Genomic DNA, 12506 nt, shown 5'->3' with positions numbered 1-12506 from the left:
AACGCACCCTCCGCGACTCTACCATCCTATGTCTCTATTTTTCTCTTTTTCTCTCTCTCTTTTTCGTATGGCCTTGGCGCAACGTTCGATGGAAAACCACGGTGGTCCTTTCCTCCCTTTTTCGGCCGGAGGAAGGGAAGAGAGGAAAAAAAAACAATCTCGCTAATTTTCCATCGTGCACAAGGGCACTGGGACAACCACCCTATGAAACCGATGTGCTTCTCCCCATTTTCGAGTATTCAGTCGCTCGTTCGCGCTTCAAAGCGGGCGCCGCATCAAAGGTGCGCCTCGACATTTATCGGGCTAAAACCGTCGAGCCGCGTAAACCCCATGGAGTACCAATGGCATTCCCTCGTGGATAATTTACGATCTGCGACATTCCTTCCTGGTCGACACAGATTCAATCCAACCTATCCTGTAAACTTGGTATTTGCTTTGTAGAATTACAGAACTCGTGTATTAGACAATATACGCCGGTCTCTCGCGCGATATATTTATGATCACAAAACTTTTTTTTACTGATTAATCTATACTTTTGATGCTAAGAGTGATCGATTATTTTAATAAGAGCACATCTTTTTATATGTGAAATATGCAGAAGTCTGTATTGAGAAAACTTTGACACAGATTTATCTCTTGTCGTCCTTTAATATTATAAGTTTTATAAAACGCTCTTACAAACTTCTTTCCTACAAACTTTTATCACGGTTTGATAATTGCGCAAATGCATCCGCGATATTCTCAAGGAAGAGCGATACGGGGATAGATTTGAAGCGATAGGTTTATTCGAGGAAGGGCCAATATTCCCATTAATCAAATCTCGAAGAAATGGAAATGGGGAACAAACAGCACGGTTTTTCTGATCTGAATAAAATGCGTCGTACAGACGGGCGTGTGTGTGTGACCAGTGTGTTATCAGGTGCTCCCAGGGGAGAATGAGATAACGACGGAATATGTCGTAACATATCTTTACTTCCCCATATACTCTCTTTTTTCTTTCTCACGCGTGCCAGTGTACCGACACATACGATATGTGCTCTATTATGTTTTCTATTTTGCTTCAATGTAGATGTAATCTACACAACTGAACGTCTAGACATTAGAAATTTTACATATATTTCAGTGATGTAAATACAAAATACAAAAATACAAATTATGTAATTTATCATACACATTAAAAAGTTCATATATATTTTAAATAATTTCTATAGAATTGATATCACGTTGTATGCGAGTCACACTTTTGGTGTATTAAAAAAATTCAATTTTATCTAATTTTTTCTTTTGCGAAATAGATTTTTCTGAAAGAATTTTCTTTATTTCCGCCTGTTTTTCTGCTTTCGTTCGATTAAACATCACGTAGTTAAATGCGGTACCTACTCTTCTGAATGAACCGAGTCTGACATTCCTTCCGTCTTTTTCAGAATGCGCACGTGGATCCCGCCTATACGCCGCGAACGTTTCACGTGTATGAATGCTTAGTGGTAAAACTGTAAATAAAATTCCAGACTGCACTCTCCCGCGTGTCGCCGCGGAACAACGACGGCGCTCCCCAGGTGCACAAACTTCCGTTATCGCGTATTCCTCTCCACTATCATATATTTCCCGAGTAATGCGTAGTGTCGGGGAACCGTGCTTATCGACGAACATTTCGATGTTTTCTTTCAACCCTCATATCTTCGGTTGACGTTTTATTCATTTATGACTTTCAAGCGTCAAAGCTCTACGATGCATAAAACGATAATTTATGCGTTAATAACATAAAGTTGTATTTTCTTCGAAATATTAAACGTAAATCGTCAAATCTTGAGAAGAATTTAATTACGATGGAGATCTTGTATAAGTTTCTTGGGAATTAATTTAATATTTGAGTACGCGTTTAATATTTGATACTTTACACTCCTATATCGTGATATCCTATAATACGTATATGTGTGTGAAATTGATAGAGCAAGTTTCAATATCTTTCCATAAATATTTTTTAAAGGACTTACAAATAACGCAATGCAATATTTTTAATATCTTTAAGCAAATAAATATTACAATAAAAAGGAAATATTTTCAATAATTTTTAAAATTTATTTTTCAAAATTAACGTAGAAAATTAGAGGTTTATCGGCTAACAACATCAAGAATCGTAGTCATAACGTAAAAGACACGATTTAACGTTCAATCGCAATTGAAATTTGTACGTTAAGTGATACGGTAATATTTGATAGTATTGTACGTAATCATTTGTTTTTGCTTGGTACATGTACGATTGACGTTCGACGACTCGAGATGAGAACGAGGTTGAAGCTCAAAGCGGCGCGAGGAACGGCCGCTCCGGAATCCGTCGGTTCCCGCGCAATTGTTACGACAATTTAGCGCCGTTGTCTCCATCTCCTCCTTCGTTATCTCGCCAACAAGTTAATCTTTATAAATAGCCCGAGCCACGGTTATATTTAATCCTGACCCTCGCGGTCGCAGCTTCCATGTTGATACTTCTCGACTCCGCATCGTCAACGTCAATTTAGCGCAAGACTTGATATTTGAAGCATATATACATATATATATATATATATATATATAAGAAGAGAGATAAGCGCAATATTCATTCGTCTTCTTGCTGTTTTGTAAAAAATTAGGAGTAGAAACTTTAACTAAACTTTTTATTTCCATCTTCAAGTCGAGGAACGTATATACGTTACGTTACGTATTTTACTTACAGAGTCTTGATGTTCTTTTAACGAAACGGTCGAACGCCATATCTTTTAACAACCTTTTAATCTTCAATATATCTTAGGTAATTAGGTACCAAATTAAAATTTGATTAGAATAAATTTCATTAAAATTAAGTGGAGAATAAAATTGTATTTGCATCACCGAGGATGTGCGAGAAATTGCTATTTTAATTGCGTATAGTTTAAAGATTATTTAACAATTCGATGATTCTATCAAGGAAAAATCAATTTTAAATTCAATGGATATCAGTAGACGTAATTTATATAACTTTATTTTATAAAATAGATCCTCGATATTTCAAAATTACATTCTTCGGCTAAAGACGTCCCTTTGATACTTGCACGAAATGCGTATTTACTGATAATATCCGTCGGATCATTCTATATTAGGGACTATGTCAATTGAAAGACTAACGGGATTGTGACATTGATACGATATCTCGGAAGCATTAATCTTTCTCGCGATGAAGCGAGTACGCTTGTTTGAAATATCTGTCGGCCGCGCGTTGTCAAACTGTCCCTATCGCTTCTATTGCTTCTTGTCTCACATTTCGAGTCACCGCTCTGATATTTCTAGTGGTTCTTCGGTCAACCTAATTTCAGACACGACTGGTAATCGATCGTTTCTTAGGCTCTACCCCCATTTTCTCGCGAATATATATGTCCATTTTACGCCGCCGAATAACGGCGCCCATCGCAGCCGCGCCGATCGATCGTTCAGTTCTAATTTTTCGCCTTTCACATGAGAGAGAGAGACAGGACCGCGGCCATCGATTTTGCGTCGTTTCCCGGCTCATCAATGAGAGCACATTGTTTCTGGCGAGTAGCACGAACGATTCTTCGGGCAAGACTCGAGCAAAATGGTTCGTGCGAGTTAATCTTAGGGCTCGACCGGCAATAAAACCGGACTGCCCTTACATTCCTGGGTAATGCGTCGTCCGCTATTTTAAGCCCGGGGTTTAATAAACTTACGTCGCTTAATTAGAGCAACATTTCTCCTAACTCATCTTCGTCTGCGTTTTCATCCGCCTTTTAACCGACCAATCAGACGTTCGGTCGCTATTGTGTATTTCTTCGCATATCGTATATATATATATATACGATATATATATATGATATATATATATATATATATATCATCGCACATATAATTCCGCGATTACGATTGAGTATAGGCTTGTAGTGAAAATATCAATGCCTTTTAATCTATCTTTTTTTCTCTTATAGTTTATAACACTTATAAATAATTACATCTCCAATAACTAATATTTTGGATTCAATTTGCAAAAAGGAAATATAATTTATGTGAATAATAAATGAAGTAAAATGTAATGATATTGTAATTGTACCAATATAATTAATTCAAAATGTTAATTATTGGTTATTTATAGCGTCTCGCACGTTATTACAGAATAATTGTTTCGCAAAATTTGAACCAGACCTTGATCAATCGATAGGTTTATAATTCACCGACGATAAACACTATATGGCAATTTAAAAATAGGGGCTGGAATGTATACGCTTAGCACATCATCGTCTAATTTTAGGCCGCCAGATGGAAAGCAATTAACACGATTTTTCACGGTAGAAATATTTCTGTTCCGCGAACATAACGTCTTTGCGAACGCGCGTTTACGCATCGTGGGTAATACGTAGGAAGTTGCATGAGTTGCGACTTTTCTGCTTTTTCCGCTTGTTCCTTGTGTACTCGTGTGTACTAATACGCGCATCGAAGTCGCACGACCCGTATCCTCTGCCTCTGCCTCTGCCTCTGCCTTTCAGTTTCCGCTTCTCTTCCGCTCGGCTTGCTATAACGCAGGGTTATATATATTCGTCCAAATATCGTATCTTCGCAGAATGAATTGGCGAGCGATTGCGAAATCGCGTTCTTAGCCTTTATATGTCTTGATTTGAGTTATTAATGTTATTATTTTATTTAACAATTTATAACATGCACAATTAAGTGGCGCAGCTTCTCCAACGCTTGTAATTGCAAGAATGTAAAGTCGATGATTCGATCCTTGTATTATTTTTGTATTATTTTGCGTATTTGATCTTTTGACGAGTACTTAAATCCAGGTCTAAATTGGAAAATCTATTCGGTTCTTGATAAACGCATTGTTTTGACAGGTACCAGCATTGAATTAGTATTCTTCGTAAGATCAAAGCGCGCTGCTAATAGTGTTTCATTACGCTGTTTCTGTACGCATTCTACGCGCCGCGAGACTAGTTACACGGCGGCTAGTTTTAGAACGCTATTTACATCCGTCACGCATACGTCTTTTCAGTCCGTCTTTCGAATTTCTTCTTGCCCTTTCTCCCCGGTCTTGCGCGTTAATTCTTTCCCATCTTATATTAATAAAACGCGTCACCCCTATGGGTACTCATTTTCGCCGTACGCACAGAGTACTTTCTCTTTTGTCTTCGATCGTTTCTATGCTTCCCTCCCTCATGTTGTAGTCGTCGCGTCTCTTTCTGCCCGTGACTATCACGCGAGCTTACGTGCGTACCGTGCCGTGAGCTGCGCAACGTGTATACGCTCAGACCATACTATGATACTATCAATGAATGACTGACTGTCTGGCGTGTGTGACGTGGCCACGCACATTGACCATAATGACTTATCTCTCATTCCTTCTCTCTCTTCCCCCCCCCCTCTCTCTCTCTTTTTATACTTTCCTGGATGTTTGTCGTCGTTACGCAAGCACGCGACAAGCATGTTTTTCTGACTCCTCGCACAGGCGAGTTCTTAGTGCCACAAGAAGATTGCTATTTAAAAAATTTTCCACGTTTACCTTCTTTTTCTCCCGCAATACATGATATTTGCACCGCACGATATTTTCTCCTGTCAAAATTATGTTGACGTTTAACATTTCTACAGAAGATGTCGACATATTTCTATTCGTGGAAATTTTTGCAATCGATATAAATAGATCGTACATAATTACTTTCGGGATTTAGTGATTAAATTGTGAAAATATAGCTTAAATAAAATGTTATATTTTTACATAAACGTATTTATTGCGTTTATAATTGTGCTACAATTTATTATTTATAATTTGTGGATGATAGCATATTTATTAGACTCTTAAGAATCTGCATATCTCTAATAACTAAAAAGTTAAACCACTTCTCAGCACGATTATAATTGGTACCATCTCACCGCGTTGTTATTACTGCAGAACATATAATCCCTATAGTTAATAATCATTACCATACGTGATAATACATTTACGGTTAATCATCGTTACAAAAGCGAAATACGGTCGTTCGTTAAGCGAGCTCCCATTTGATGGAGCAACGCGAGGAATAAACGCGACGAAAATAAAAAAAGGGAAGAAGCGCGAGTGAAAAAAAGAAACGGAATGAAGAACCGAATGAGGAAAACGTATTGTAATCGCGTACTCTCCTCATATTTTTCGCTCTCCATCCCCTTCTCTCTCTCTCTCTCTCTCTCTCTCTCTCTCTCTCTCTCTCTCTCTCTCTTATCCGGCTTATTCTCCTTTCGTCTCGTCCCGTTCATAGCGCGTTCTCCACTCCGTTCGTTCGCTGTGTGTACGCCGTTCTCGTACGATCTCTCTTTCGTGCCTGCACGCCCTGCTATCAGGCGAACATTAACGGCGCAGAGCGTATGATACAACGACGTACGATGCAATCAATGAATGACGGCATATATAGTGCAGGACGTACTGTGACCGTGATGACTTTTCTTATCTAACGCTCCTCTTCCTCTCTTTCTTTCTCCGTTCCACGGCAACCATATTAGCCTTTCTGTAGTACGCTTTTCTTCGGTTCGGTACGCACGCACGCACGTATTCGCATTTTCGCGCTCCCCTGACTCCTACCACCCCCGCGGCCTCCTCCGTCTTTTCCTCCTTCGTCTCCTTCTACATACTCTCCCCTACTTCCTTCGTCCGGTTTGCATTACTCGCGATGCGTATGCCACCGAGTACGAGAAGGAAGTCCCCCGGTAGAGACAGCTCGACACGTAACGCGTTTTTCTATTTGTTTCACAAGGTCGGGTTTAGAAATTTCTGAGTGATTTCTTATATACAAAATCTTATATACAATATATCTCAATACTGTCAATTTTTTACTAGGAGAATTACTAGTTGTTGCAGCGCGAATAAAATAAGTCGCTTGAAAGATCTGAGGGAAATATTTACCGTTCTCTAAGTGTAGATAAGATATCACATACAGCCTTCCATAATTTTTAAAAAATATGGGTACGCCTCGTTTCACATAAAGTTTTATTTAGGAGACCGTTTGTGAGATATAGAATATTCCAGCATGGAACTATACGATGCTGCAATATTAGTTAAACACAAGATCTTTTATTTTGAAAACGAAATAATTTGTACGAGAGGATTGAACAATATCGTTGAAAATCTGGGAAAGAAATTTATATCATATTTCACAATACACGCACATTAATTTTCTATACTATTGTATTCATGAGTGTTCTTTTTAATCACTCTAGAGAAGTCTGCACTATTTCTGAGAATGTAGTAGTCTCTGTCTTTATTCTTTTTTCGCGCGAGAAACACATAATGTCCTAGGACAAGTCTAAAACTCGGGGGAACCATCAGAGGGAATATTTGAAATCGAATTTTTTCGCGTGGCCTTCGACTTCACGTATAACTCTTTCCAAATCCAGGTGAAGATCACGGCAGATTCCTCCGATTGCCCCTCTGAATCTTGAAATACCGCTTCAGAACATCGTTCTCGAGTTGGAGGAACATGGGGAACAGGTTGGGAGTTCTACGTCGTCCTCTTCTTCATCGTCGCCGTCATCATCGTCGTCGTCGTCGTCACCGGTCGCGGCTATCGATCGGTCGCGGGCGTCGGCGTCGGTGCCGCTCGGTGGCGCCCCCGTCAGCTCGGGACGGCGGCGACGGCGCTCTGCGTCGCTGCCATCCGCCCCTGGGGGGCGGCGGGGGACAAAGCAGCGAAGGAGGAGGGGGGTGGGGGGCATCGACACGCAGAGAGCGATCGTGCCTTTGGTGGAGCCGGCAAGAACCCGGCGTGTACGTCGGACAGTCACGTTAAAAGCGGATTTATTAGCCGGTAGGGCCGCGTTCTTCTGTATCGCAAAATGTCCGGTTCGCCGTCTTCGTCGTCTTCACCGTCGTTCTCGTCGACACCGTCGTCGTCCGCTCTCGGGGACGACGAGTCGCCGGTAGAGAGAGAGCAGAACCGACTCGTGAAAATCGGCGAAGTGCCCGCGAGAAGTGCGACGGTCGTGGATTTCGCTCTATTTTTCGTCCTTTTTTTTTCACGCCCTGGAGAACGAGCGAGTCGCGAATCTCGTCGTGGTCATCGTCAGCGAGTATGCTCGTCCTACCGGCGTATCGCGACTGGCACTCGCGAAGTGTTGGTGGAAATTCGACCGAGACACGGCACTCGTCGTCGTCGTCGTCGTCGTCGTGGGAAGAAGAACGCTCAAGGATAAGTGGCAAAGTGTGGCGTTGGGACACGGTAGAAATTCCGATGACGAATGATAGTGACAGGAGTACGCGTGATCTCGGGTTAAATCATGCGTGCTCCGAAAGGCCGGCCTCCGCTGTCGCGTTGCGCATCGGGAAGGAACGCGGCGTAAAATTCACGAAATTCGTCGTCCACGACATTCCGAGGGATATCCTCGAGGACGTTTCACCACTGGACTCGCGATGTCGGAGCGAGTCTCAAGACGAGCGGCATTCGTGGAAGGAAATTTCGGTTCAGCATGGCTGACGCCGCGACATCGACGTAGGGGTGGTTCTTCTAAAATATCAGTGCGAACGATATCGCGGGGTGAGAGTTCCTCGAAAGAAAACGGGAGTCTCTCGTTCTCTATGCTCTTGTGAAAACCGTGAGGCACGGTGAAAAGCGGCGAGATGCGTTTGGCCAGTCCACGCATGGCCGTTTCGGCCAAATGATGTCGGAAAATGCCGGCCTCTCGAGAGCCCGTTTCAGCATCCGGTTTCTCCGACACCTTTCCACCGCGCGAAGCACCGATTTCGCGACCGACCGGACGGGGAAAAGCGGCAGAACGAGCTGCCGGATTGAATTTGTCGTCGTCCACCATCAACAAGTTTGCCTCATTAGGGAACTGGGCCACCTCTGGAAGTAGATTTTAAATGTCATTGATCGCGCGACCTTCGATGGAATTTCGCGTACAGTTATCACGTCATCGCTCCTCCGCCGGCTAAAGTGATCGGCTGTCCTTCGGCTTACAATGAGTGATCCTCGTCGTGCGATGCGTGCGAATCGATTCGCGGAAAATGTGATGTGTGCGTGATTCGAGTGCGCGCCCTTGTCGAAATACGGCGTAGATATGTTTTATTGGTGCTCACCGCTCGTTTATGTTGGATATACCTGAAGGAGCTCTTTCCGCTGCCCTCGACATAAGACAGGAGATCGCGCATTCTTGTAGTAAGACCTCTTTCGCTTTTACTTGGATATATGTACTTACAGTAATTGCGGCTGAACGATTCGACGAACGAAACGTAATCCGATTTAGACGTCACGATTGATTTACCTATTTCGCAGAAGAACGATATTGATATTCGTGATGATATTGCCAAATACTTTTACTCTTTTATAGCGTGACGTTAATCGATAATTTGTCAAGCTTATTTTGCTGTCGTCAATCGAAACTCCAGGAGTTTGATGAACGAAATGTCGCAAAAGCAATCTTGAAGGGAATTGCTTTTATTTCTCTATAATAGAAATTTTTTAATATAAGTATAAGTACGATGAAGAATAAATTGATGAATAACTTAATAGATACATTCAAAAAGATAATAAAACTATAAATATTGCTTTTTGACGCAAGTTAGAAAAATCGTTCAACGATTCGATCTAAAATGAAAGCTGCAAGAACGGCCATTCATTCTTTCATAATAAATTAACTCCCTGATTTATTATTAATCATCTAACCTAATTAACTAGTTTCTCTTTTTATCCTTCCACGAGTCTCATTGGCGAAAATACGTTGTGTAATTAGCGCGGTGAGATATCTCGCGGTTAAAATCGGGTATTATGAAAGAGAAACACTCGTCGAATCGTCGTCGACGTTCGCTTCGCAGTCCCGGAGGGTCCATAATGGTTTGTTATTGATCTATCTCCGTGCGCCTTCCTTACACTTTTCTTCTTCCTTTCGTCCTTCGTCCTGCTACCTTCGTCCATGCCGAGGACGTTGGGTGGTACACGAGGGATCGAAAGGAGGGAGAGCGGGGTGGGAGAGCACGGCAGTCCCACACAGGAATTTCGCGTACTCCGCGTACCGCACAGATTTCCGAAGCTCCGGGAGAAAAAACACCCTCTTACTCCCTGTTCTTCTTTTTTTTTATCAAGAATCTCGCGAAAAGTTTCTGCAAGAGAGAGAAAGCGAAAAGAGCCGCTGTGAAATATTTCGTGGTCACACGGCTCGATACAGAGAGAAGAGCGCTTCTTTTTATGATTAAAGTTTAATTTCTTTCATTGACAAATATTATTATTATATCCCAATATCTTCAATTATTTTGCGATAAAGATGGCTGCTTAAATTATACGATTTTACATATTATAATTTTAATAAAATATGTCTATCTGCGATAAACACTTTCAGAAGATCGATAAACTTGTGGACAAGAAAAGATCAGTATGGGATCTTTTAACGATAGTAAGATATTAGACAATATATATTTTTAAATAAAAATTTAATTTTTTGTTTATGTTGATTAAAGTAATTTTTATTTAATTTCTACTTAAAAAATGAATATTTATGATAAAAATATTTCCCGATTTCATTGGTGATAACTGCTAATATGTTTTTATGCGACGTTGCTTTTCTATAATCTCTTCTTATTTTATCATAAAATCAATGCATGCTATTTCGAATTTCCCGAAATCGGTTTCTTTCGCGGTACGATATGTTTCCCGAACGCAGGATCGAACATGTCTCTGGGAATGATATTAATACCGCATATAGACGTTACCGTGAAATTCGATCAACCGGAGCGGCGATGATTGACGTCACGACTCTATCGTCGGAATGCAATTAATATTACATAAATGAGACCCCGCGAACTTGTATCAATTAGCACAGTTCTCGTCATATGGCGGATCCGTCTGTAATTCGCATATAATGATGCAGGAACTTTTACTTGCCGTGTGAGAACACTTATGTTTGAACGCGTGTCGTTCAATTCACCGTGTGTATCGACGTGTCTTTACGCGCTTGTTAAAATACACGTTTACCTCCTATACACAGTTAATGTAAGAACATTAAACGCCTGCTATAACCAACGAGGTACACGAGCTCAACGTGTGAATAAGCAATGCAGCGCCACGATCTAAAAACCTTCTATTCTAAATTGACGTAAGTCGACAGGAGCTCGTTGTCGATGAGGACTTACAGTCGTTCGATATTCGCGAGTGCAGCAGCAGAAGCGACTTCATTTTATCATTTGCCGATAGAGAGAGGAGAGAGAGTACGCTACGCTGTCTGAATAATAAATGTTCCACCATCGACACGAGTCGCCGCATCGATACCTTCATACATATGAGCTCACCTCGCTTTTCAACGAAACGCGATCCAAAGTTAAACTCGCGTGGAGTGCTACTCTACTCTTCGCGAGAAAAGACTTTCGCTCGCCAACTGTCCGTTCTTCGTTTAGGCTATGATTATCCTGGACTTGGTACCCACCTGTCATTACGATACATTGTGGTGACACCCATCAAGTTTCGTGCACCGCTGCGGAAGGGAAATATTTGCCGCGTACTTCCTGATTATATGCCTCCTCGGGTAATCACGAATCATGCGAGGAAGAAATGCCTACATTGTAATGCTGAGCTATTTCCTTTAACTATTTTCACAATTTCCCCGTAAATACCCTCGAATACTCGATCGCGTACGAGCGCAATAATAACATCGCAATATTTATATTATAATATTAGGTATACCTGAACCCCTCGATGTAACTAAACAAGACCAAACTTAAATTTTCTTTCGAACCTAAATGATTTTCAGTTTTGTTTAAGGAGAATAACTAGGATTAATTAAAAGTATAGTTATGCTAAAAGAAATTTTAATAAATTCGCGGAAAATTTTAATACTACAAATACAAGAAAAATGATCTCTATGTTTATGATGATAACGGAAACACGATAGTTTTCCGTAATCTATAGCATTGCGAACAACTCGAAGTTACACTGGTAACTATCAATCTCTGTATCTAAATAAATTATTGAAAACTTACTATACGCTCATGTGAGTGTATTTTCTCACAGATCTGGAAATATAAGCCCGATCATTGCTCGCGTCGCATAACATGACAAGATTGCAATTAAAATGGTAATCACCAGTTCGATAAAATGCCATCTCCATTACAAAGCGGCCAACTACCGAGAAAATATTAATCTACATCCTTGAGCGTTTCTACGTTTTATAAAAATAATGAAGGTGCTCGCTGGATGGCTTCCTTTCGGACGTCGTTTCATCGTAATAACTGTGGAATAAGAGGGCAGTAATTACTTTTCGTGAAATTGTCACGTTTGTCGGGTCCTTCCTCCGTGTACCCCGTACTTCGGTTATTACTAACAATGAATAGCAGTGACCGTGTTAACCCCTCTTATGACAATTCATGATACACAGTACTTTGTAGAAAATAACGTTTCACGGTATATTTACTGTAATAATAATAATAATAATAATCTTTATGACAATATACTACGCCACCATTGTCCTTTTTTCAAAATACTACGCTTATGCATTCTCAATAATTAAACTAAATTACATTTATTATTTATTAAATGTGT

General features: G+C 40.8%; 1 protein-coding gene across 2 annotated transcripts in view; it reads left to right on the top strand.

The window, feature by feature from the left end:
- The window catches only part of LOC139768388 (serine/threonine-protein phosphatase 4 regulatory subunit 1), a 125543-nt gene that overhangs the window by 7643 nt on the left and 105394 nt on the right, over positions 1-12506 (top strand). Inside the window, exon 1 of one of the 2 annotated variants that reach the window (XM_071698532.1) lies at positions 7735-9137. The exons of the other annotated variant lie outside the window; for it this stretch is intronic. Coding sequence (XP_071554633.1) covers positions 9068-9137 — 70 coding nt within the window. The 5' untranslated portion in view covers positions 7735-9067. Of the gene's footprint in view, positions 1-7734; positions 9138-12506 lie in introns of those variants that run through there. 2 annotated transcript variants of the gene reach the window in all.

Source organism: Temnothorax nylanderi, unplaced genomic scaffold (genome assembly GCF_030848795.1).
Source record: "Temnothorax nylanderi isolate EJ_2023f unplaced genomic scaffold, tnyl_v1.0 TNYL_tig0002_pilon, whole genome shotgun sequence".
NCBI classification, from domain to species: domain Eukaryota; kingdom Metazoa; phylum Arthropoda; class Insecta; order Hymenoptera; family Formicidae; genus Temnothorax; species Temnothorax nylanderi.
The sequence above is the reverse complement of the archived record's forward strand: the minus strand, read 5'-3'. Positions and strand labels throughout refer to the sequence as shown.